Source organism: Calidris pugnax, unplaced genomic scaffold, assembly GCF_001431845.1.
Source record: "Calidris pugnax isolate Ruff unplaced genomic scaffold, ASM143184v1 scaffold281, whole genome shotgun sequence".
Taxonomy (NCBI): Eukaryota; Metazoa; Chordata; class Aves; order Charadriiformes; family Scolopacidae; genus Calidris; species Calidris pugnax.
In genome coordinates this window covers 654268-674989 of record NW_015091028.1, presented here as the reverse complement: position 1 = coordinate 674989, position 20722 = coordinate 654268, and the positions used below count along the sequence as shown (strand labels likewise).

General features: G+C 57.2%; 1 protein-coding gene across 3 annotated transcripts; it reads right to left on the bottom strand.

The window, feature by feature from the left end:
- Positions 1 to 1093: 1093 nt before the first annotated feature.
- Positions 1094 to 16390, bottom strand: ARHGAP36 (Rho GTPase activating protein 36). 3 transcript variants are annotated; one of them, XM_014955966.1, is made up of 11 exons: positions 16273 to 16390; positions 13511 to 13667; positions 9631 to 9693; positions 7851 to 8107; positions 7201 to 7396; positions 6844 to 6899; positions 6191 to 6341; positions 5276 to 5424; positions 4402 to 4572; positions 3169 to 3266; positions 1094 to 2440 (listed from the first exon to the last, which is right to left on the bottom strand). In XM_014955966.1, exons 2-11 carry the CDS (start codon positions 13623 to 13625, stop codon positions 2302 to 2304), a joined length of 1395 nt encoding a protein of 464 aa, XP_014811452.1. In that variant the 5' UTR covers positions 13626 to 13667; positions 16273 to 16390; the 3' UTR covers positions 1094 to 2301. The 3 variants fall into 3 exon arrangements, with proteins under 3 accessions (XP_014811452.1, XP_014811451.1, XP_014811449.1); XM_014955965.1 differs by lacking the exon at positions 16273 to 16390 and adding an exon at positions 15519 to 15562; XM_014955963.1 differs by lacking the exons at positions 13511 to 13667; positions 16273 to 16390 and adding an exon at positions 11204 to 11333.
- Positions 16391 to 20722: the final 4332 nt, after the last annotated feature.

Below are 20722 nucleotides of genomic sequence, written 5' to 3'. Positions count from 1 at the left end.
CCCAACTCCCCCCCCCGCGGGGACACAGAGATCCACCGAGTCACAGCCAGCAGTTACGGGAACACCTTGTCCTCGTTAGCGCCTTACTGTTAACGGGCTGGAGATAACCAGTCACTGACACCACACGGGACCAATGCTGGCAGTTGACTGGGGAGCAGAGGGTCACGCTGACACACCAGTGTGACCAGTAAGAGACTGGGAAGGTCCTCCCAAGGGTCTGCTCTTACAGCAGGTCTGATCCTGTAGCCTGTCCACACACAGCAGCCATTGCCTCCTTGGACGTGGGCTTGGTTGCCCAGCTGGCTGTGGGTACTCCAGCCTCCTGGTGGCCTCAGAAACCTTCGGCAGCCTCATGGTGTCCCCAGTTTATCCGCTCCTGCAGCCCCAACAGCTCTGCTCGTCTCTGGAGCTTATCAGCTCTTGGGAGGCTTCCACAGGCTATATCTCAGCCCACACCCCTCCCTTCAGCCTGCTGTTCTCCAGGAACTGCTCCTCCACCCGCCCCGGCTGTCCCCATCCACTGGGAAGGGACCTTTAGAAAACAAGGGCTCAGCCCTGAGTTTCTCCAGAGGAGAAGCCATGGATTTGCAGCTGGTTTCAGGCAGCCCAAATGAGAGGAGCTGGGTCAGCAGATCCATCTGCCCCCAGCACTGAAAGCCCCTGGTGCAGCTCATTCCCACCTTCCCTCTGCCCTCCAGCATCACCCACCCTCCTTCCCTCCCCATCTGCCCCCCTGTTCCACACCAGTGCTCCCCTGGGCACCAGTTCTCCTCCCATCACTTCCCTCACCAGCTTCCCTCCTGCTCCCCCCCCCCCTTCTCGGCGCTCTCCAGCTGCTTTTCCTTGGAAGTGGGACCTAAACTCTGAACATGACAATCGACACTTCAATATCTACCCAATTTCTTCATGAGGGACATGATCTCAGGAGATGGGGGAAGGCAGAGATCTGCATGTGGAATTCCCAGCACCTCCTCTGCTCCCGCTTCCCCTCTGACTTCCCGGGGGATCCTGGCTGAGGGGCTGCCAGGGCGAGGGGCAGAGAAAATGGGGAGAAAACAATAGAAAATATTTGCTGAAAACTTTCATTCTGCCACACACCAGCCAGAAATGCATGTTTTCATGTGAGTGGCCGTGACTTCCTGAGCAGCAGGAACAAACCAAACCAGGCTTTTCTCAGCCACAAGGAGACACCATAATCTGTAAAATACAATTGAAGTCTACTTAATGAATATTAACCCAAGGAAAATTGAAGTTTATAGTCCTCAGAGTACATTGGTCCCCCTTACTGCACCAATCATAAGTTTTGGGGTCAATATGGCGTTTTCTGTCCACAAAAGGAGCAGTTTGAAACCCGGGTTCAGACCAGGCAGGGAGCAGTGATTGATTCTGACCGTGGCAGGCTGGGGTGGCTTTGAGTGACGGTGCCGTCGCTTCCCCTCCCCGGGTGTTCCTGCAGCTCCAGGAGAGGTGTCTCCCCGCACGGTCCCGTGTTTCGGCAAAGGGGATCCCAAAGCTCCCACTGCCCAAAGCTGAACACGGCATTTTTCCGTCCTCGCTGCCCCACAGGGTCCCCATCCAGGTCTGTCCCCTCCCTGTCTGCGCTGGGGGGCTCAGCCCCAGGCTCCCCCGTCCCTCTACGTGACCAGCCCCACCAGAACCCAGCAGATGCCAGGGGGTGCACCAGGTGGGGTCTGAGTTGGAGCTCCGAGTCCTGTCCACCGAGCATGGCATGAGGCACCACACTCCTGCCCAGTGCTCCCCAGTCTGCACCAGTTCTCCATCCCAGTGCTGGGGGCTGGTGGTCATTCGGAGGGCAGAGGTTGTCCTGCCTGGGTAGGGAGGACACAAGACCACCCTGTGGTGGCCCGCGCTGCCACCCATCATGCTGGCAACCCTGAGCCAGGAGCTCACAGCGGTGGGGATGAACACCACGTGCCTCCAACTCCTAAGGAGCAGTAGGTGACAGAGACTGTTCCTCAGAGCTCCACACAAGGCGACAGCACGTCCCCGTGGCCTCCTGGCTCGCTCCCCTTCCCACAGCTGCTGCTCGAGCACACGGGTTTCCTGGTTGCCATCGCCCAAGGAACCCAGGCCTGGGAAGCCCTTCTGGTGGCAACTCACACACACACATCTCCTGCTGTGGCTCTGACGGCACCACAACCATCTGGAATCTCTGCTGGCAGCAAAGATGCTCCCACAGAGGTTCCCACTCCTCTCCTCCGAAGCGGGACAGCTTTTGCCAGAGAAAGGTTGCCCAGCTTTGTCCGCAGATGGTCGTGCCGAGGGCACAGACCAGGCTTGCTAGATGCCAACGTCCAGGTTTAGGAAGGAGACGTTGCTGTACAACTCCGAGGACACCGCGCTGCTCCCCAGGGTGCGGGTCCGAGCAGGTGGTGGGGATGGACCCTGCTCCTCCCTTGAATCCTCGCTCTCCGTGCTCCTAAGAAAGTTCAAAGGAGAGAGAGGTGTTATCAGCAAACGGCTCCTACGGCCAACTCCACACCCGAATGGCCTCCAGCAGTGACCCCGGAGATTTGCCATCTCATTGGACAGTCCCAAAAGGAACATGAAGACAGACAAGGAGTGGGAAAGAGATGACTTGTAAGGTCTGGGCTCCAGGAAAGCCCTTTGCACGGGACAGTCCACGTCGGCTGATGGACTCACCAGCTCCACAAGGAGAGCAAAGGCTGCCTTTTAACCCCAGGGGAGTAAAACATCTCCTGTGTCAATGCCATCATGGGACACAAGGCCCCTTCACCCCATCTTTTTTAATCAGGGGGAAGGGCAAGAGCTCAGACTCTGAGCATCTCTGGGACTGTCCTACCCTGCAGCCAGAACACAGACTGTCACACGCACACACACGTGTGCACAAAGGACAGGCACAAAATGCACAGAAATGCAGACACCACCGAGGGCGGAGAAAATCTGGAGAACAGGGAGCTCCAAGAGACAGAAAACCTGGGATGCTCCAGCTGTTGGGTGTCAGTGCGGGAAGCAAAGGATTTTAGCTGGGGATTTCATCACCAAAAGCGGTGGAAGGAGGAGAAAAGATGGGCAGGAGGATCAGCAGGGTTTCTCCCACAGCATCATGGTGAGCAGAGAGGTGTCCACCAGCAGTGAGGTGTCCCCCAGCACCGATGTGTCCCCAGCAGCCCCACGGGGACTTACGGCCCGGCATTGAACTTCCTGCGCAGAAGGTAGTCGATGACATCGGGGTCTGTCTGAAAGAGCCTCCTTAGGACGTCGTGTTGCATCTCGGGGGAGACCTGGGAGGGAGACACGAGCAGGGGTGGCCGAGGACAGTAAAGGACCCCGGGTGAGTAGGTGCTCAGAGACCCGCTGTGCTGGTGTCAGGTCCCACACACCTCTGGGGGTCTGAGCAGGATCTCAGCCCCTGCTTTTCCCACACTAGCCCCAAACCTTTGGCTCCCTCTAGACCTGACAGTTCTACAAGGCTTTTTGGGACCTGAAATGTCACATTCCCATAGACCTGTAGGAAACAGACAGTTCTGGTATTTCTCTGAAACGTCTCTAGAATGTCACATTCCCATAGACCTGTAGGAAACAAACAGTTTGGTATTTCTCTGGAACGTCTCTAGAAGTTGGGGGGATTCAGCCTGGAGAAGAGAAGGCTCCGGGGAGACCTTAGAGCCCCTTCCAGTCCTTAAAGACGCTCCAGGAAAGTTGGGGAGGGACTCTGGATCAGGGAGGGGAGCCAGAGGTGGAGGGGGAAGGGTTTGACACTGAAAGAGGGGAGATGGAGATGAGATCTGGGGAAGAACTTCTTTGGTGTGAGGGTGGTGAGAGCCTGGCCCAGGTTGCCCAGAGAAGCTGTGGCTGCCCCATCCCTGGAGGTGGGCACCCCTGGAAGTTCTCCCCACATCTGCCCGAGGCTGTGGCATAGAAGCTGTGGCTGCCCCATACCTGGAGGTGGGCACCCCTGGAAGCTCTCCCCACATCTGCCCAAGGCTGTGGCACCTCCACCCCACACCATCACCTTCCTGCTCCTTCCCTCTTCTAAGGGCTCCCATTTTTCCCTCTTCTTTCCCCCCTCACTGGGAATTTTGGGGAAAAACAGTTCTGAGGTGCCGGTCATGCAGTTCCTCTTGGCCAGTTGTTTCCTGTCCCACACGACCTCGGTCAGATGTCACTGGGGTGGAAGGTGACAGAGAAGAAGGGACCTTGTTCCTGGCATGATCCTCTGCTCTGCCTTTACCAAACCAGTAACAACCCATCCCAAATTGATATTTACACCATGAGGAATGAATCACACTTTCACAGGCCAACTCGAGCCGTCTGCTGCCGTGGGGCTGTGGGTACGTCTTTCCTCCTGCTGCCACCGGAGGAGTTTGGAGGGGCAGGAAAGCTCTGGAGAAGCCGCCCTGAGGAAGCCTCACCTACCGTGAACAAGGTCTGGCAGTGCTCAATCAGCCTCTGGAGAACCACTATGATGGCAGCGCTGTCTTCAAAGTTCATGGCACCAGCGTCTTTCTCCCCAGGCTTCTCTTTCTGAAGGATGTTGGGACCAAAGATTGTGGCCAGGTTTGAAACCGTCATTTTATTCCCAGGAATCTAGCAAGGAAGCACAAAAGGAAACTGCAGGTTATAGATGCACCAGCACGAGATGTCCCAGGACAGTATCACCCACCCCAGAAGAGGAACAGGAACTCCTGAGTGAACTCAGGGTGTTGATCTGGGTCCAGTTTGGTCCCCTCCAAGCTGGTGGGAGGGCATGCAGTGCTGGAGCACACACTCATCCCCTCCTTACATCAGGGCCTCCATTCCCCTCACTTTCACAACCCCTACCAGAAGGTAACAATCCCTATTTCTATATCATCGTGGGTTGGGGCAATCCCAGCACAACTCCAGGCTGGGTGGAGAATGGCTGGAGAGCAGCCCTGAGGAGAAGGACTTGGGGGTGCTGGTTGATGAGAAGCTCAACATGAGCCGGCAGCATGTGCTGGCAGCCCAGAAATCAACCTCAATGCATGATCCTAAGTCCTTCATGAAAGCTGGAGGTGGAAAACCAGAATTAGTCCACAAAAAAAATATGTTTATGGACACAGAGCCAGGTCCCTCTGGGGTGGCAGCACCCTAGAAGGTCCCTTAGCTGGTCTGGGAGCCACCCAGACCTGCCATGGACAAGGCAATTTATCAACCATTTGGCTCTGCCAAAGGATTCACCCCGACTTTGCCAGAAGCTCTGCTCAGTTCTAACCGACGAAGTTTGGGGCCACCCCTTCCCCATGCAGCTAGCCCCTTTGGGCAGCCTTACCTGCTGGCCCTGGGGCCCATGGGAGCCCTCGGCGTGCCGGGCCACCTCACCCAGGAACCGCAGGAGCCGGTGCAGGGTGTCGCTGTGGCAGGGGGGCAGCAGGAAGAGCAGCAGCTGGAGGGTGGTCAGCTGAGCCGGCCCCTCCATGGCTAGGCAGAGAGCAGCCCGTTAATTAGTGCCATTCCCAGCCCCTCCCAGATGGAAAACCCTTGTTTACATCCCCCCTAACGAGCTCTGGAGGGAGCAGACTGGCTTCTTCTCCTTCATCCCATCCATGCACGGATAAGTGCCCCAGGAGACCCCAGCAGGGGCTGCGAGGGGCTCGTGTTTGGTTTTGGGCAGCCCCACAGGCAAAGGCTGTCCTCGATCACAGGGATTATAATCCAATTACAGCCTCAAGTTGCACCAGGGGACGTTTAGGATGGATATTAGGAAAAATTTCTACACTGAAAGGGTCATCAAGCCTTGGAAGAGGTCACTCAGGGCAGTGGTGGAGTCACCATCCCTGGAAGGGTTTAAAAGAGTGGTGGGGAGGGGTCATTGGGTGAGAGAATATTTGTCTAAGTGACAATAAATTGTTGTGAGTTCCTCAAAACTTAACACAGGGATCCCAGGATTTGGAGAATCAAATCTGAGGAGAGAAGGATGGCAAAAGGGAAGCGAAGAGATTGTGAAGGAGACGAAGAAGGAGTGATGCTGGAAGCTGTGGAGACCATCTGAGATCTCAGGCACCCCAGATTCAGAGGACGGGGGGACCCGGACAGAGCATCTGCAAAGACTCTTCTGGGCAGCACAAACTGGGGACCTGGTCCTGAGCCAGGTCATTGCACAAGAGGAAAAATCCCTTTTTTTCTCCTTACAAAGGCAGAGGTGGGGGGGCTGTGTGGGGGGACCCTCCCCGCTCCCCGTACTCACAGGCCGTGCGGAGGAAGGCAGCGTAGAGCTCCCTGGGAATCAGGGGATCCGGCATGTCCCGGAGAAACTCTTTGAGCAGAGCAGCCACGTCATGGACACTTTGATGCTCATCCAGGAAAACGTCCAGTCCTTGGTCAAACTCTTCCCTCAGCTTCAGGATGGGAGTAAGAAAGGAGAAGAATAAAAGCAACAGTTGGTTCTTTCTCTTTACACAAGCTGTGCTGGTGGGGTCTGTGGGGTCCCCATACAGAGCTCCTGCCATGGCAGGACAGGCGGGTTGGTGACTCCCAGTGTCCCCCTGACACAGGTCACCCCCAGAGAAGACATTCCAGAGCCCAACAGCCCACTGCTGCCCAGAAGATGGGCCACGGAACCAGACGGAGCTCCTGGTTGGTGATGGGAGCCCAGAGGGGACTCTCAAGTGCCACCCAGAGGATGGAGATTCATCTGCTAAAGGCAGCCTGGGGAGATGAAGCCTGTTCTTCATGGCCGGAGAAGGACCCAGGTAACAGGTCATCTGAGATCCAGCCAGTGCCTGTGATATTTCAGACCTCTCCATGTCAACATCTCCTTTATTCATTCCCCACCCACACAAGCATCTGTCCTTTGGATGCCGCCCAGCTTCAGAGGATGCAGTAAATGTCTCACTTTACCTGCTGAACTCTCTTCTTGGAGCTCCCCACCCGGAAGATGCCCACCGTTTGGAGACCTGGAAGATAGACAGGTCAGTGCTCGGCATTCCCACAGCCCCCCACCACCCCAACTGCTCATTGGAGTTCCTCAACACCATGGAAGAGGTTCTCCTGCACTGAAGAAAAGGTGTCGGAGCCATAAGATTTTCTGGGGTTGTCTGTGGGTCAGGGAGGAGACCTCATCTGTGGAGTCACTCTGAGCTAATGCTGGATTTGCAAGGGGGGTGAAGGCCAAACCGCCCCAGCCCAACACCCGTGGTGGGTTCTACCAACTGACCATGGGATGACCTGTCTGGCCGGAGAGATGTGCCTATTTACCGTGTGTTTCGATGTGTTGGCAACACCTCTCCACAATCCGTGGAACCTGCTGGGTGATGGGGTTGAGACTCAACATCTCTGTCTTGCCCAGGCTTCGGCGTCGATCCAGCTCGCGGGGGTGGGACAACTGCAGTGCCTCCAGCAGCTTGGACGTGTTGTCACTCAGGTCAGTGATGGAGTCCACGGACATGGCCCCCTGAGGGGGAGCAGAGGTGAGTCACAGGGTGGCAGGAGCTACTCCACAAGGTACCAGGACATCCCCATTGCCGTGACCTTAGAAGTTTGTGGGAGGCATCAGAAGTTCTTTGGTGTGAGGGTGGTGAGAGCCTGGCCCAGGTTGCCCAGAGAAGCTGTGGCTGCCCCATCCCTGGAGGGGTTCAAGGGCAGGTTGGAGGGGGCTTGGAGCAACCTGGTGTGATGTTAAGTGTCCCTGCCCAGGGCAGGGGGTGCCACTGGGGGGGCTTTAATGTCCTTCCAACCCAAACCAGTCTGTGATTCTATGATTCTACCACCTCCAAAGGAACACAGATGTCTACAGAGCCTGCCTGGGGTGTAAGAGAATGGGAACCCACATTTATTCCCAGAGTCAGAGCATCCCCCAACCTGCATCATCACCACCACCACAGTGCAACCCATTTTGGCAACCTCACCCTTCGCTGGCTCCAGGACCTGTTGTCGAGAAGAGTCGGGGAAAGTGGCTCCTCCGGGAAGACCCCGCAGGGCACCAGCCCACAGCTCCTGCCCACGGGGGACCTCTTCTGCCTCTGTGCCTGAAACCTCCTCACTGTGGCTTCCACCTCCAGGCAGAGCCGGCGGCTCTTCTTCAATTCCTCCTGCAGCTGCTTGTAGGCACGGTCATTGGCGATGACTTGGGAGAGGGGGATCCCAAAAGTCTGAGGAGAGCAGTCTAGGGAAAAAACACGGGAGAGAGGGAAAGGTATCACCAGAGGGAAAAACAAGAGGCAGCTGCACTGGTATGACCCAGCTGCCAGGGGCAGGAGTGCACACCTGGAGAAAATAAAGGTGACACAAAGTAAAGGTGACCACAAAGTAAAGGTGACCAGCAGGACAGTGAAGAGCAGTAGAACCAACTCAATACATGACCAGGAGATCTGTAGCTCGAATCCAGGATGGGAGTCCTGTGACTATCCCACTCCTCCTCCAGCTCCCCAGGAGCCCAGAGTGCCTGTGACCAGCAGGACAGTGAAGAGCAGTAGAACCAACTCAATACATGACCAGGAGATCTGTAGCTCGAATCCAGGATGGGAGTCCTGTGACTATCCCACTCCTCCTCCAGCTCCCCAGGAGCCCAGAGTGCCTGGGGTGGGTGGGAAGAGCATCCCCAATGACCTTGGGCAAACCCAAGGGGAGCTGCTGCCCCTGGAAAGGCCCAAGCACTGTGTGGTGGGACTCCAGGGCAGGCAGGGACCGAGCGGGGAGGACACAGAGTGGGAGGTGCCAGAGGAAGAGGAGGGAGATGTGGGGGAGGTAGGAAGATGGCAGGAAAACTGCCCTCCATCAATGTGCTTGTTGCAGCCTGTCCCAGTTTTTTCCTGAACTTTCCTTCCTTTTATTGGTTACAGCCCCATGGAGACACTGTGGGGTCTGTGTGCCAGAGGAAGAGGAGGGAGATGTGGGGGAGGTAGGAAGATGGCAGGAAAACTGCCCTCCATCAATGTGCTTGTTGCAGCCTGTCCCAGTTTTTTCCTGAACTTTCCTTCCTTTTATTGGTTACAGCCCCACGGAGAAGCAGAGACTTCATAAATCACCAGAAATATTTGATACGAAACATTCTTGCCAAATTATAACCTCCAGTTTTCTACAGGGTTTGCGTCAGTTACGTCTGCTGGAGAGTAACAGTCTTGGTATTTATGGTATTTTCCCCAAATAACTTCCCCCCCCCTGCCCCACATCTCCTTGCAGAAGCAAGAGCTCTCCTTCCTTCCAGCCCCAACATCACCCTGGGCCAGGGGCTGGCAACCGGAGCACAAGCCACAGACCCATTTAGTGCAATAATTTCCTTGATTGGCTTTGTGCTGGTGTGAGGAAAGTGACGAATGTTCTGGTTCCCAGCTGGAGGTGCTCTGCGCCCCTGGGCTCCCCAGGTTTGTGGCTGACGTCCTCCAAGGGACAGTAAACCAAAACTCAGTGCAGGGAGGCACGGGGTAAAAGGGACAAATATTCTTTTATATATATATATGTGTCTTTAGATAGATAGATAGATGGATGCACAAGCACATTTCATGCACACACATCCTTTCCAGAGTCCCTCATCCCTGTGCACGTCCCGTTACACCCCGGAGAACACCAAACCAAGAGGAGACACAGCGCCTGGTGGGGTCCAGGCACCTCCCAGCTCAGCTCCACCAACACCCACCCATTCCCCTCAAGAGCAGGGGCCAAAACCCCAGGGAAAGGGAGGCTGCTCACCTTTCCTCTCCTTTGAGAAGCTCTCCAGTTTCTGGCGGATGGATTTGCTGCCTTTAGGTCTGACTGTGAGGAGACAAAGCCAAGGTTCTGTGTCATTGGGCTCTCTTAGTGCCATCTCCCCTTAAAGAGATGTCCCCCCCTCGCCCGGCTGTCCCCCCCGGCAGAGCCCTGTCCCTACGGACTGTCTCTGTGTTAGTGACCGAGTCCTAGCAATCACTTAACAGCTCTGAAAGCGGCCTTAATTCACCCTCAGAGGTCTGCTCTCAGCACTGGAAGAAAGGAATAGGCCCCCAGAAAAAGCCTTCGTGAGAGTTTTACAGACAAAGTCAGAGAAAACACGCACCACCAGAAGCCCCACACTGGCCCCAGAGAGCCAGCCCCACTCCCACATATTCCCACTCCGAGCACCCAGGGACTGAAAACTCACCCACTGCCCACCCCAAACCCGGGACAGATGGTCCTGCTCCGGCTTGTGTTTCTTATCCCTCAGGAATTCTCTCCCTAGACACAGCTCGTATCATTGTTTGGGTTATCCCGTAAGATTTAGAAGAGAAAAACCAGGTGAGCCTGAAAGTGGCATCCAGAATACAGCTGGGGGGAGAGCAGGAGGCTGCACCCCCTGCACTTATCCTGGGGGAGAGAGGAGCCCGAGGGACAAGAGGCATCACACTTCACTGCAAGGAAGGAAAGGCGATTTGGGGTTTTTTTTTGCACTGTGCCATTCTCTGGAGCAGCCCCCGCTGCAGGGATATCGCCCAAACGGGGATCACCACAGCTCAAAATAAAAAAGACAAGAGAAGGCAGCAGGATGTTTGTGGCTGGACGTGTAGACGTCGGGGGGGCACACACCCCTGCACTTATCCTGGGGGAGAGAGGAGCCCGAGGGACAAGACACATCACACTTCACTGCAAGGAAGGAAAGGCGATTTGGGGTTTTTTTTTGCACTGTGCCATTCTCTGGAGCAGCCCCCGCTGCAGGGATATCGCCCAAACGGGGATCACCACAGCTCAAAATAAAAAAGACAAGAGAAGGCAGCAGGATGTGTGTGGTTGGACGTGTAGACGTCGGGGGGGGCACACGGGGGTGGCCATGGGAACCCAGACAGTGCCTGGGGGTCTCTGTGGGCCGGGGCAGCAGAGCTTGGTCCCTCCGGAGCTTCTATATTTATCTGCTCGTTAACATCAGTAGCTCAGCTCCCAGCCTCGTGTGAGCCCCGTCCCGGCGTCGGGGCTTTGTGTGGACATTAATCTGAGAAGCAAAGCCTGTCCCGTCCCAGCGGCGTTAGGACAGTCCCAGTGCAGACCCTGCCAAGTCCCACCGCATCTGGTTTGGATTAGGGGGACGCGAGGGGGACAACAGGCAAGGTCAGGTTCTCACACTCCTGGGGACACGCAAACCCTCCTCAAAGGGCTCATCAGGGCCTTCCAGACCCAAGCAGGGAACAAGAAAATAAAAGGCACCAAAACTGTGTCGCAAATGTCTTTCCACGAACATCACCCCACGTTGCAAAGCGCAGACAGGGATGAGGAGCAGTAATAGCTCAGTCCCCCCTTGTCCCACCCCGTCCCCCACCTTTGGCCAGGCTGAGGTCCCCCACCAGCAGCTTCTCCTGCAGCTGGTAGAGCGCGATCTCCTGCAGCCGGGCTCTTTCCAGCTCCGAAAGGCTCTGCAGGGGCACGGGCTGCATCTCGGCGCCGTGTCCTGGCAGGAAGGCTGAGATAAAGGTCCTCTGAAAAACACACAGAAATAGGAGAGTCAGGAGCAGATCGCAGAGACGCCTGCTTCAGGAGAGAGGCTTTAGGAGAGAAGCCACTGAAAGTGCCACAGGGTGTCTCTGCAAGAGCAGGAGACACCCAGCCCTCTTTCCTCTCGCCAAAGAGCCAGCAGATCCATAGGCGTCCCACTTTGACCTTCCAAGCATCCTCCTTTGACCTTGGAGGGAGGGGACCTTGGAGGGATCAGGGAGTACATAGGGGACCTCAGCCCCGGCTCCCGAGAGCTCCCTGAGACGTCTCAGTGCTTGGCAGAGAGCTCCCTGGCCAATTCTTTCTGGTTCCCCATCTGACCGGCTTCCTTCCCTCCGGGAGCTGCTCAGCAAACCCCCCACACGGAGCCAGGGGCTCCATCCCAGCCTCTCCCCAGGCGGCCTCTCCTGGAGGTGGGATCCCTCCAGAGCCGGGGGAGAGAAGGGAGCTTTGGGGCGTCTGGTCATAATAAAACCTCTAAAACCTGCAAAGCAGCACACGCCCCACTAAATACGACTCAGCCCCCGTTTATTCACAAGCTCTGCCTTTCTTCCCCATTTTAAATTAGTTTATTTCTTAATTTAATACTTATTGCTGAGCTTTATCTCTTGTAGATCAGACACTTCCAGCCCGGACTGGTGCTGCCAAAGCCTCACCGGCACCTTTGTCCCCGCACAGACTGGACCACAGCCCACGGCCCCCAGTGGGTCCCAGACAAATGTCCCCATCCCTGTCCCCTCTCCCGTGTCCCGGGGGTCTCTCCCCACCGTTCGCAGCTCCCGGGGAGGGACCCCCACCGGCCCCCGGCTCCTGGCCCCGCACTCACCTGGGAGCTGCCACCCGGCACCCGGGGAACCCGGGCACGGGCCAAAGGGCAACCAGCAGCCATAAACGGGAGAAAAGGACCAAGGTTACCCAGAAGAGAGGCTGCCAGAGGACAGGATGGGAGCGGGGCCTGCCCACACAGGGATTTCAGGCAATAATGAACAATAAATGCCTGGAAACCTCCTCGATGAGGAGTGAGAACAGCCCCGGGGGGTGGTGACGAGGCTCTTGGTTGGGCAGGGGCTGCCCATCTCCATCCCCTGGGCCGGGGGGGCTGCTGTCTCTGTGGCATTTCTTTTGGCCAGCTTTTCAGTTTCTAAAGATATTTAGAAAGTTACATAAATTTAATAAATAAATAAATACCGGAGAGTTGTTGTGAACTCCCCAGAAGAGCATGCCAAAAAGGGAATTCAGCTAAAGACAAAGAAATTCAGCTGAAGGGAAGGAACCTTAAAGCCCCCCCAGTGGCACCCCCTGCCCTGGGCAGGGACACCTCCCACCAGACCAGGTTGCTCCAAGCCCCCTCCAACCTGGCCTTGAACCCCTCCAGGGATGGGGCAGCCACAGCTTCTCTGGGCAACCTGGGCCAGGCTCTCACCACCCTCACAGCAAAGAAGTTCTTCCTAATATTTGACCTGAATCTCCCCTCTCAGTCTGAAGCCATTACCTGTTGTCCTATCACTACAAGCCCTTGTAAAAAGTCCCTCCCCAGCTTCCCTGGAGCCCCTTTAGGGACTGGAAGGGGCTCTAAGGTCTCCCCAGAGCCTTCTCTTCTCCAGGCTGAACCCCCCCAGCTCTCCCAGGGCAGCCAGGGTGGGAGAAGGGGGCACGGATGAAATATTGGAGAGGCAAGAACCCCCCTGGCCCCCCAGCAACAGCTCCCGTGTTTCTCCCACCCCAGAAACACGGGACGAGCAGAAGTGGCACCGGAGCAGGAGCCTCTGGGCAGGACGGGAGCAGCTCCAGGGATGGACAGACAGCCCCAGGACGGACACACTGATGGAAATTACCTTTCTGTGGACAAAGCTGGTGGCTCTGGGCAGAGTGGGAGGGACAGGGATGGTGGGAGCAGAAACACCAAGGATGCTGCTGCCTCAGGGCTGGGAGGAGGAACCCCCCCCGGGGAGAGGGAGCAAGGAGGGAGAGCAGGAAGGAGATGTCAGGGGAAGCGGCTGCTTATCTGGCCCCCGGAGCCATGAGAAGAGCCCCGTAAGTTTCCATGATCGCTCCCTTTCCAACAAACTCCAGCGCAGACAGGGATGAGGAGCAGTAATAGCTCAGTCCCCCCTTGTCCCACCCCGTCCCCCACCTTTGGCCAGGCTGAGGTCCCCCACCAGCAGCTTCTCCTGCAGCTGGTAGAGCGCGATCTCCTGCAGCCGGGCTCTTTCCAGCTCCGAAAGGCTCTGCAGGGGCACGGGCTGCATCTCGGCACCGTGTCCTGGCAGGAAGGCTGAGATAAAGGTCCTCTGAAAAACACACAGAAATAGGAGAGTCAGGAGCAGATCGCAGAGACGCCTGCTTCAGGAGAGAGGCTTTAGGAGAGAAGCCACTGAAAGTGCCACAGGGTGTCTCTGCAAGAGCAGGAGACACCCAGCCCTCTTTCCTCTCGCCAAAGAGCCAGCAGATCCATAGGCGTCCCACTTTGACCTTCCAAGCATCCTCCTTTGACCTTGGAGGGAGGGGACCTTGGAGGGATCAGGGAGTACATAGGGGACCTCAGCCCCGGCTCCCGAGAGCTCCCTGAGACGTCTCAGTGCTTGGCAGAGAGCTCCCTGGCCAATTCTTTCTGGTTCCCCATCTGACCGGCTTCCTTCCCTCCGGGAGCTGCTCAGCAAACCCCCCACACGGAGCCAGGGGCTCCATCCCAGCCTCTCCCCAGGCGGCCTCTCCTGGAGGTGGGATCCCTCCAGAGCCGGGGGAGAGAAGGGAGCTTTGGGGCGTCTGGTCATAATAAAACCTCTAAAACCTGCAAAGCAGCACACGCCCCACTAAATACGACTCAGCCCCCGTTTATTCACAAGCTCTGCCTTTCTTCCCCATTTTAAATTAGTTTATTTCTTAATTTAATACTTATTGCTGAGCTTTATCTCTTGTAGATCAGACACTTCCAGCCCGGACTGGTGCTGCCAAAGCCTCACCGGCACCTTTGTCCCCGCACAGACTGGACCACAGCCCACGGCCCCCAGTGGGTCCCAGACAAATGTCCCCATCCCTGTCCCCTCTCCCGTGTCCCGGGGGTCTCTCCCCACCGTTCGCAGCTCCCGGGGAGGGACCCCCACCGGCCCCCGGCTCCTGGCCCCGCACTCACCTGGGAGCTGCCACCCGGCACCCGGGGAACCCGGGCACGGGCCAAAGGGCAACCAGCAGCCATAAACGGGAGAAAAGGACCAAGGTTACCCAGAAGAGAGGCTGCCAGAGGACAGGATGGGAGCGGGGCCTGCCCACACAGGGATTTCAGGCAATAATGAACAATAAATGCCTGGAAACCTCCTCGATGAGGAGTGAGAACAGCCCCGGGGGGTGGTGACGAGGCTCTTGGTTGGGCAGGGGCTGCCCATCTCCATCCCCTGGGCCGGGGGGGCTGCTGTCTCTGTGGCATTTCTTTTGGCCAGCTTTTCAGTTTCTAAAGATATTTAGAAAGTTACATAAATTTAATAAATAAATAAATACCGGAGAGTTGTTGTGAACTCCCCAGAAGAGCATGCCAAAAAGGGAATTCAGCTAAAGACAAAGAAATTCAGCTGAAGGGAAGGAACCTTAAAGCCCCCCCAGTGGCACCCCCTGCCCTGGGCAGGGACACCTCCCACCAGACCAGGTTGCTCCAAGCCCCCTCCAACCTGGCCTTGAACCCCTCCAGGGATGGGGCAGCCACAGCTTCTCTGGGCAACCTGGGCCAGGCTCTCACCACCCTCACAGCAAAGAAGTTCTTCCTAATATTTGACCTGAATCTCCCCTCTCAGTCTGAAGCCATTACCTGTTGTCCTATCACTACAAGCCCTTGTAAAAAGTCCCTCCCCAGCTTCCCTGGAGCCCCTTTAGGGACTGGAAGGGGCTCTAAGGTCTCCCCAGAGCCTTCTCTTCTCCAGGCTGAACCCCCCCAGCTCTCCCAGGGCAGCCTGGATGGGAGAAGGGGGCACGGATGAAATATTGGAGAGGCAAGAACCCCCCTGGCCCCCCAGCAACAGCTCCCGTGTTTCTCCCACCCCAGAAACACGGGACGAGCAGAAGTGGCACCGGAGCAGGAGCCTCTGGGCAGGACGGGAGCAGCTCCAGGGATGGACAGACAGCCCCAGGACAGACACACTGATGGAAATTACCTTTCTGTGGACAAAGCTGGTGGCTCTGGGCAGAGTGGGAGGGACAGGGATGGTGGGAGCAGAAACACCAAGGATGCTGCTGCCTCAGGGCTGGGAGGAGGAACCCCCCCCGGGGAGAGGGAGCAAGGAGGGAGAGCAGGAAGGAGATGTCAGGGGAAGCGGCTGCTTATCTGGCCCCCGGAGCCATGAGAAGAGCCCCATAAGATTCCACGATCACTCCCTTTCCAACAAACTCTTGCTTCAAGCCTTAACCCCCAAAAAACTGTCCTTAATTCTTGGAATGAGCTCCCAGGAGCAAGCCAGATGGGGACCACCACGGACAACTTCACAGCCTGGCTGGTGGCACAGGAGCTGGGAGGGCGTCCCAGCCCCAAGCCCGGAGATGCCCCGCGGAGTCCCGGAGAACCCGCTCCAGGCAGGACGGGCACCGGGGGTCCCCACAGGGAGGAAAACGGGGCACGACACAGCAGGGGCATCAGCCAGAGCTCTGCAAACCCTGCAGAGGGGGACGCCGCAGGAGGACCCTCACTCACCCAAAACCAGAAATGAGATGCCTTTGGCTGGGAGCATTAACGCGGCGCTTCCTCTCTGCCGTGACTCTCCCTGCTTGTTTTTAGGACGAGGGCTTATTTAAGGGAACCTCCCAGGAAGAGCTCAGCTCTGCCCCTTCTATCCCCAAGGAGCAGCAGCTGCTGCCCCATTCTCAGCCCCAAAGCCACCCATTTCCCAGCTGGAGCCAAGGGCTGGTGTTTACCTTGTGGGTTCCCTCTGGAGCAGCGGGACGGGGTCCCTTCTCTTCCCGGGGGATGATGGTTTCCCAGGCCGTGTCTCCGCCGCCTCTGGAGCAGCCCCACAGGAGACCCTTCGCTGCAGCGGGAGGAGCAGCAGCAGAGCAGTGAGGGAGAGGAGGCGCCGCGGCCGAGGGGAGGAGAGGGGGGACGAGAACACGCATTTTCTGCCAAAAGGAATGAGAGCCAGAGACATCGCGTGGAGGGAGAGGGCAGGGTCAGATGGGACGGGACAGGACGGCCCTTCCCACGCTGACAGCGCCTGTCCTCGGAGGGGACGGAGCGTTGCCCAATCCATCCCCGCTGTCCCCCAGCTCCTGGGTGACAGGGACACCCACCAAAGCATCAGCTCTCCCGGCAGGTGAAACCCAAAAGGGAAATTCACCACCGAGTGCTGGTCGATGGGGATCAGCGGGTGGTTTTCACCGTGGTCATCTCACCCAGAGCTCTGCCCTGCTCCATCAGAGCGTCTTCCCAACGACCACGTCTCCAGCACGGCCAGAACAGGCAGGCTGGGCCAGGAACATGGTTGCCCTCCACAGCCACGACGGGTCTGAGGGACCACAGGGTGCCCTGCAAAGCTCTGGTGTGAGGAGCTCACTGACCTGACGGGACAGAGGGACAGGCAGCACCTTCTACATGTTGGACTGCAGACCCCACAGAGACTCACACGTATACGGTGACCCCCACGGCAGGCAACACCCCAAACTCAGCCATCATCAGCCAACTCCATCTGCTCTGGAGAAAGGAGGAGGTCACAGCCTCTGAACTTACTGTGGTTGAGTAGAACATCTAAAGAGGCCGGAGAGGAAGCAGGGAACGTTTCGTGGCCGTTTCCCACCGATCACTTGCCAGGCAGATATTTGTGAGCTTTGGAAATGTACTAAGAGGACAGCGAAGCCCCGCGTTGGCAGAGGACGTGGGATGGAGCAGCCAACAAAAAGTAGGCGAGGAAAAGCAAGCAGCAGATTTGCCCATAAAAACTGTTTATTCCTTAAAAATACAGCGTTGGCCGGCAGCGACACACCTCCCCAGCACGTTTCTGTAGCAGGGCTTCCATCTGCTCCCAGCACAGTGAGACCTGGGCGTCAGGCACATCTCCTCCGAGACCACCCCATTCCCTCTGCAGGTGGGACACAGGAGGACGGGGACAATGGTGCAACCAGCTTGGAGGTGTCGAGGTTAAATCACCCAATGCCCTGTGTCAAAACCATTTCCATAAAGAAAAAATAAGGGGTCATTGCTGGAGGAACAGAAGTCCCCAGGTGACAACCAGACCCCTCCCTGGGGTTCAAGGTGTGAGGAGAAGAGCTTCCCACTCTGGCAGTGCCCTCAGATCATTGTCCATTACTGATTTTTCAACTTGGCAGGAAAGAAGGTGCAATACGGCGGCCAAGGGCAATAAGGAGCAACTTCAGGGCCCAGGGACACACTGGTTAAAGGAGCAGGAGCACAAGCCCTGTCCTGTCCCATCCCTCCAGCTGCAGGATGAGTGGAGGAGCAGGACGAGCCAGCAGGTCAGTACCTGGCTCCAGGCCTGGGGCCACTTGCTTCAAGCCTTAACCCCCAAAAAACTGTCCTTAATTCTTGGAACGAGCTCCCAGGAGCAAGCCAGATGGGGACCACCACGGACAACTTCACAGCCTGGCTGGTGGCACAGGAGCTGGGAGGGCGTCCCAGCCCCAAGCCCGGAGATGCCCCACGGAGCCCCGGAGAACCCGCTCCAGCCACGACGGGCACCGGGGACCCCACAGGGAGGAAAATGGGGCACGAGGCAGGGGGGCAGCAGCCAGAGCTCTGCAAACCATGCAGAGGGGGACACCACAGGAGGACCCTCACTCACCCAAAACCAGAAATGAGATGCCTTTGGCCAGGGGCATTAACGCGGCGCTTCCCCTCTGCCATGACTCTCCCTGCTTGCTTTTAGGACGAGGGCTTATTTAAGGGAACCTCCCAGGAAGAGCTCAGCTCTGCCCCTTCTATCCCCAAGGAGCAGCAGCTGCTGCCCCATTCTCAGCCCCAAAGCCACCCATTTCCCAGCTGGAGCCAAGGGCTGGTGTTTACCTTGTGGGTTCCCTCTGGAGCAGCGGGACGGGGTCCCTTCTCTTCCCGGGGGATGATGGTTTCCCAGGCCGTGTCTCCGCCGCCTCTGGAGCAGCCCCACAGGAGACCCTTCGCTGCAGCGGGAGGAGCAGCAGCAGAGCAGTGAGGGAGAGGAGGCGCCGCGGCCGAGGGGAGGAGAGGGGGGACGAGAACACGCATTTTCTGCCAAAAGGAATGAGAGCCAGAGACATCGCGTGGAGGGAGAGGGCAGGGTCAGATGGGACGGGACAGGACGGCCCTTCCCACGCTGACAGCGCCTGTCCTCGGAGGGGACGGAGCGTTGCCCAATCCATCCCCGCTGTCCCCCAGCTCCTGGGTGACAGGGACACCCACCAAAGCATCAGCTCTCCCAGCAGGTGAAACCCAAAAGGGAAATTCACCACCGAGTGCTGGTCGATGGGGATCAGCGGGTGGTTTTCACCGTGGTCATCTCACCCAGAGCTCTGCCCTGCTCCATCAGAGCGTCTTCCCAACGACCACGTCTCCAGCACGGCCAGAACAGGCAGGCTGGGCCAGGAACATGGTTGCCCTCCACAGCCACGACGGGTCTGAGGGACCACAGGGTGCCCTGCAAAGCTCTGGTGTGAGGAGCTCACTGACCTGACGGGACAGAGGGACAGGCAGCACCTTCTACATGTTGGACTGCAGACCCCACAGAGACTCACACGTATACGGTGACCCCCACGGCAGGCAACACCCCAAACTCAGCCATCATCAGCCAACTCCATCTGCTCTGGAGAAAGGAGGAGGTCACAGCCTCTGAACTTACTGTGGTTGAGTAGAACATCTAAAGAGGCCGGAGAGGAAGCAGGGAACGTTTCGTGGCCGTTTCCCACCGATCACTTGCCAGGCAGATATTTGTGAGCTTTGGAAATGTACTAAGAGGACAGCGAAGCCCCGCGTTGGCAGAGGACGTGGGATGGAGCAGCCAACAAAAAGTAGGCGAGGAAAAGCAAGCAGCAGATTTGCCCATAAAAACTGTTTATTCCTTAAAAATACAGCGTTGGCCGGCAGCGACACACCTCCCCAGCACGTTTCTGTAGCAGGGCTTCCATCTGCTCCCAGCACAGTGAGACCTGGGCGTCAGGCACATCTCCTCCGAGACCACCCCATTCCCTCTGCAGGTGGGACACAGGAGGACGGGGACAATGGTGCAACCAGCTTGGAGGTGTCGAGGTTAAATCACCCAATGCCCTGTGTCAAAACCATTTCCATAAAGAAAAAATAAGGGGTCATTGCTGGAGGAACAGAAGTCCCCAGGTGACAACCAGACCCCTCCCTGGGGTTCAAGGTGTGAGGAGAAGAGCTTCCCACTCTGGCAGTGCCCTCGGATCATTGTCCATTACTGATTTTTCAACTTGGCAGGAAAGAAGGTGCAATACGGCGGCCAAGGGCAATAAGGAGCAACTTCAGGGCCCAGGGACACACTGGTTAAAGGAGCAGGAGCACAAGCCCTGTCCTGTCCCATCCCTCCAGCTGCAGGATGAGTGGAGGAGCAGGACGAGCCAGCAGGTCAGTACCTGGCTCCAGGCCTGGGGCCACTGGCAGAATTTTGGGGTTTTTTTGATCAAGGGCTGGTTTCCACACCACCAGAGCTGCTAGAGACAGAGGGGTTCGCCTGTCTCCAGGGGCAGAAGGAGCAGGGCTCGTTGAAAGAGCTTTCAACTAGATTTGGAGGGGGAAAGGAATGAAACCAGCCGGGCAGAGATAAGCCCAGGGGCAGCACATCACTGTTTGAGGGATGTGTGGTAGTGAGGGCTTCCATCTGCCATCTCGGTGGGTGAGGGATGGAGATCTATGCAGCAGCAACAACACGAGGGTGGCTGATGTGTGAGAAACCACGGAAGCGCCTCAGAACAGTCACATAGGAATTAGGGATTCTCTCCCAAAAAAAGGTGGTGGGATCAACAGCCAAACTAAGGTGCATCTACACCAAGACACGCAGCGTGGGCTACAGCCAGGAGGAGCTGGGAAACCGTGATGGAGCTGGGAAACTGTGGTGGAGCTGCTGTCATGACAAGCTGGTGGGCTGCAACGAAACGCAGAAGTGCTAGAAAGGCATTGGAGCAGTGACTATTGGTGGGTGGGTGGCCCTGGACATCGGGGGTGTTGACTGTCTAGAGCTTCATGATCCAGGTGGGCACTGGTCACAAGTGGTGTCCCCAGGGCTCAGTGTTAGGGCCAGTTCTGTTTAACATCTTTATCAAGGATCTGGAGGATCCTTGACCCTCAGTCAGTTTGCAGAGGACACTGAGCTGGGTGGGAGTGCAGATCTGCCGGAGGGCAGGAAGGCTCTGCAGAAGGACCAGGCCA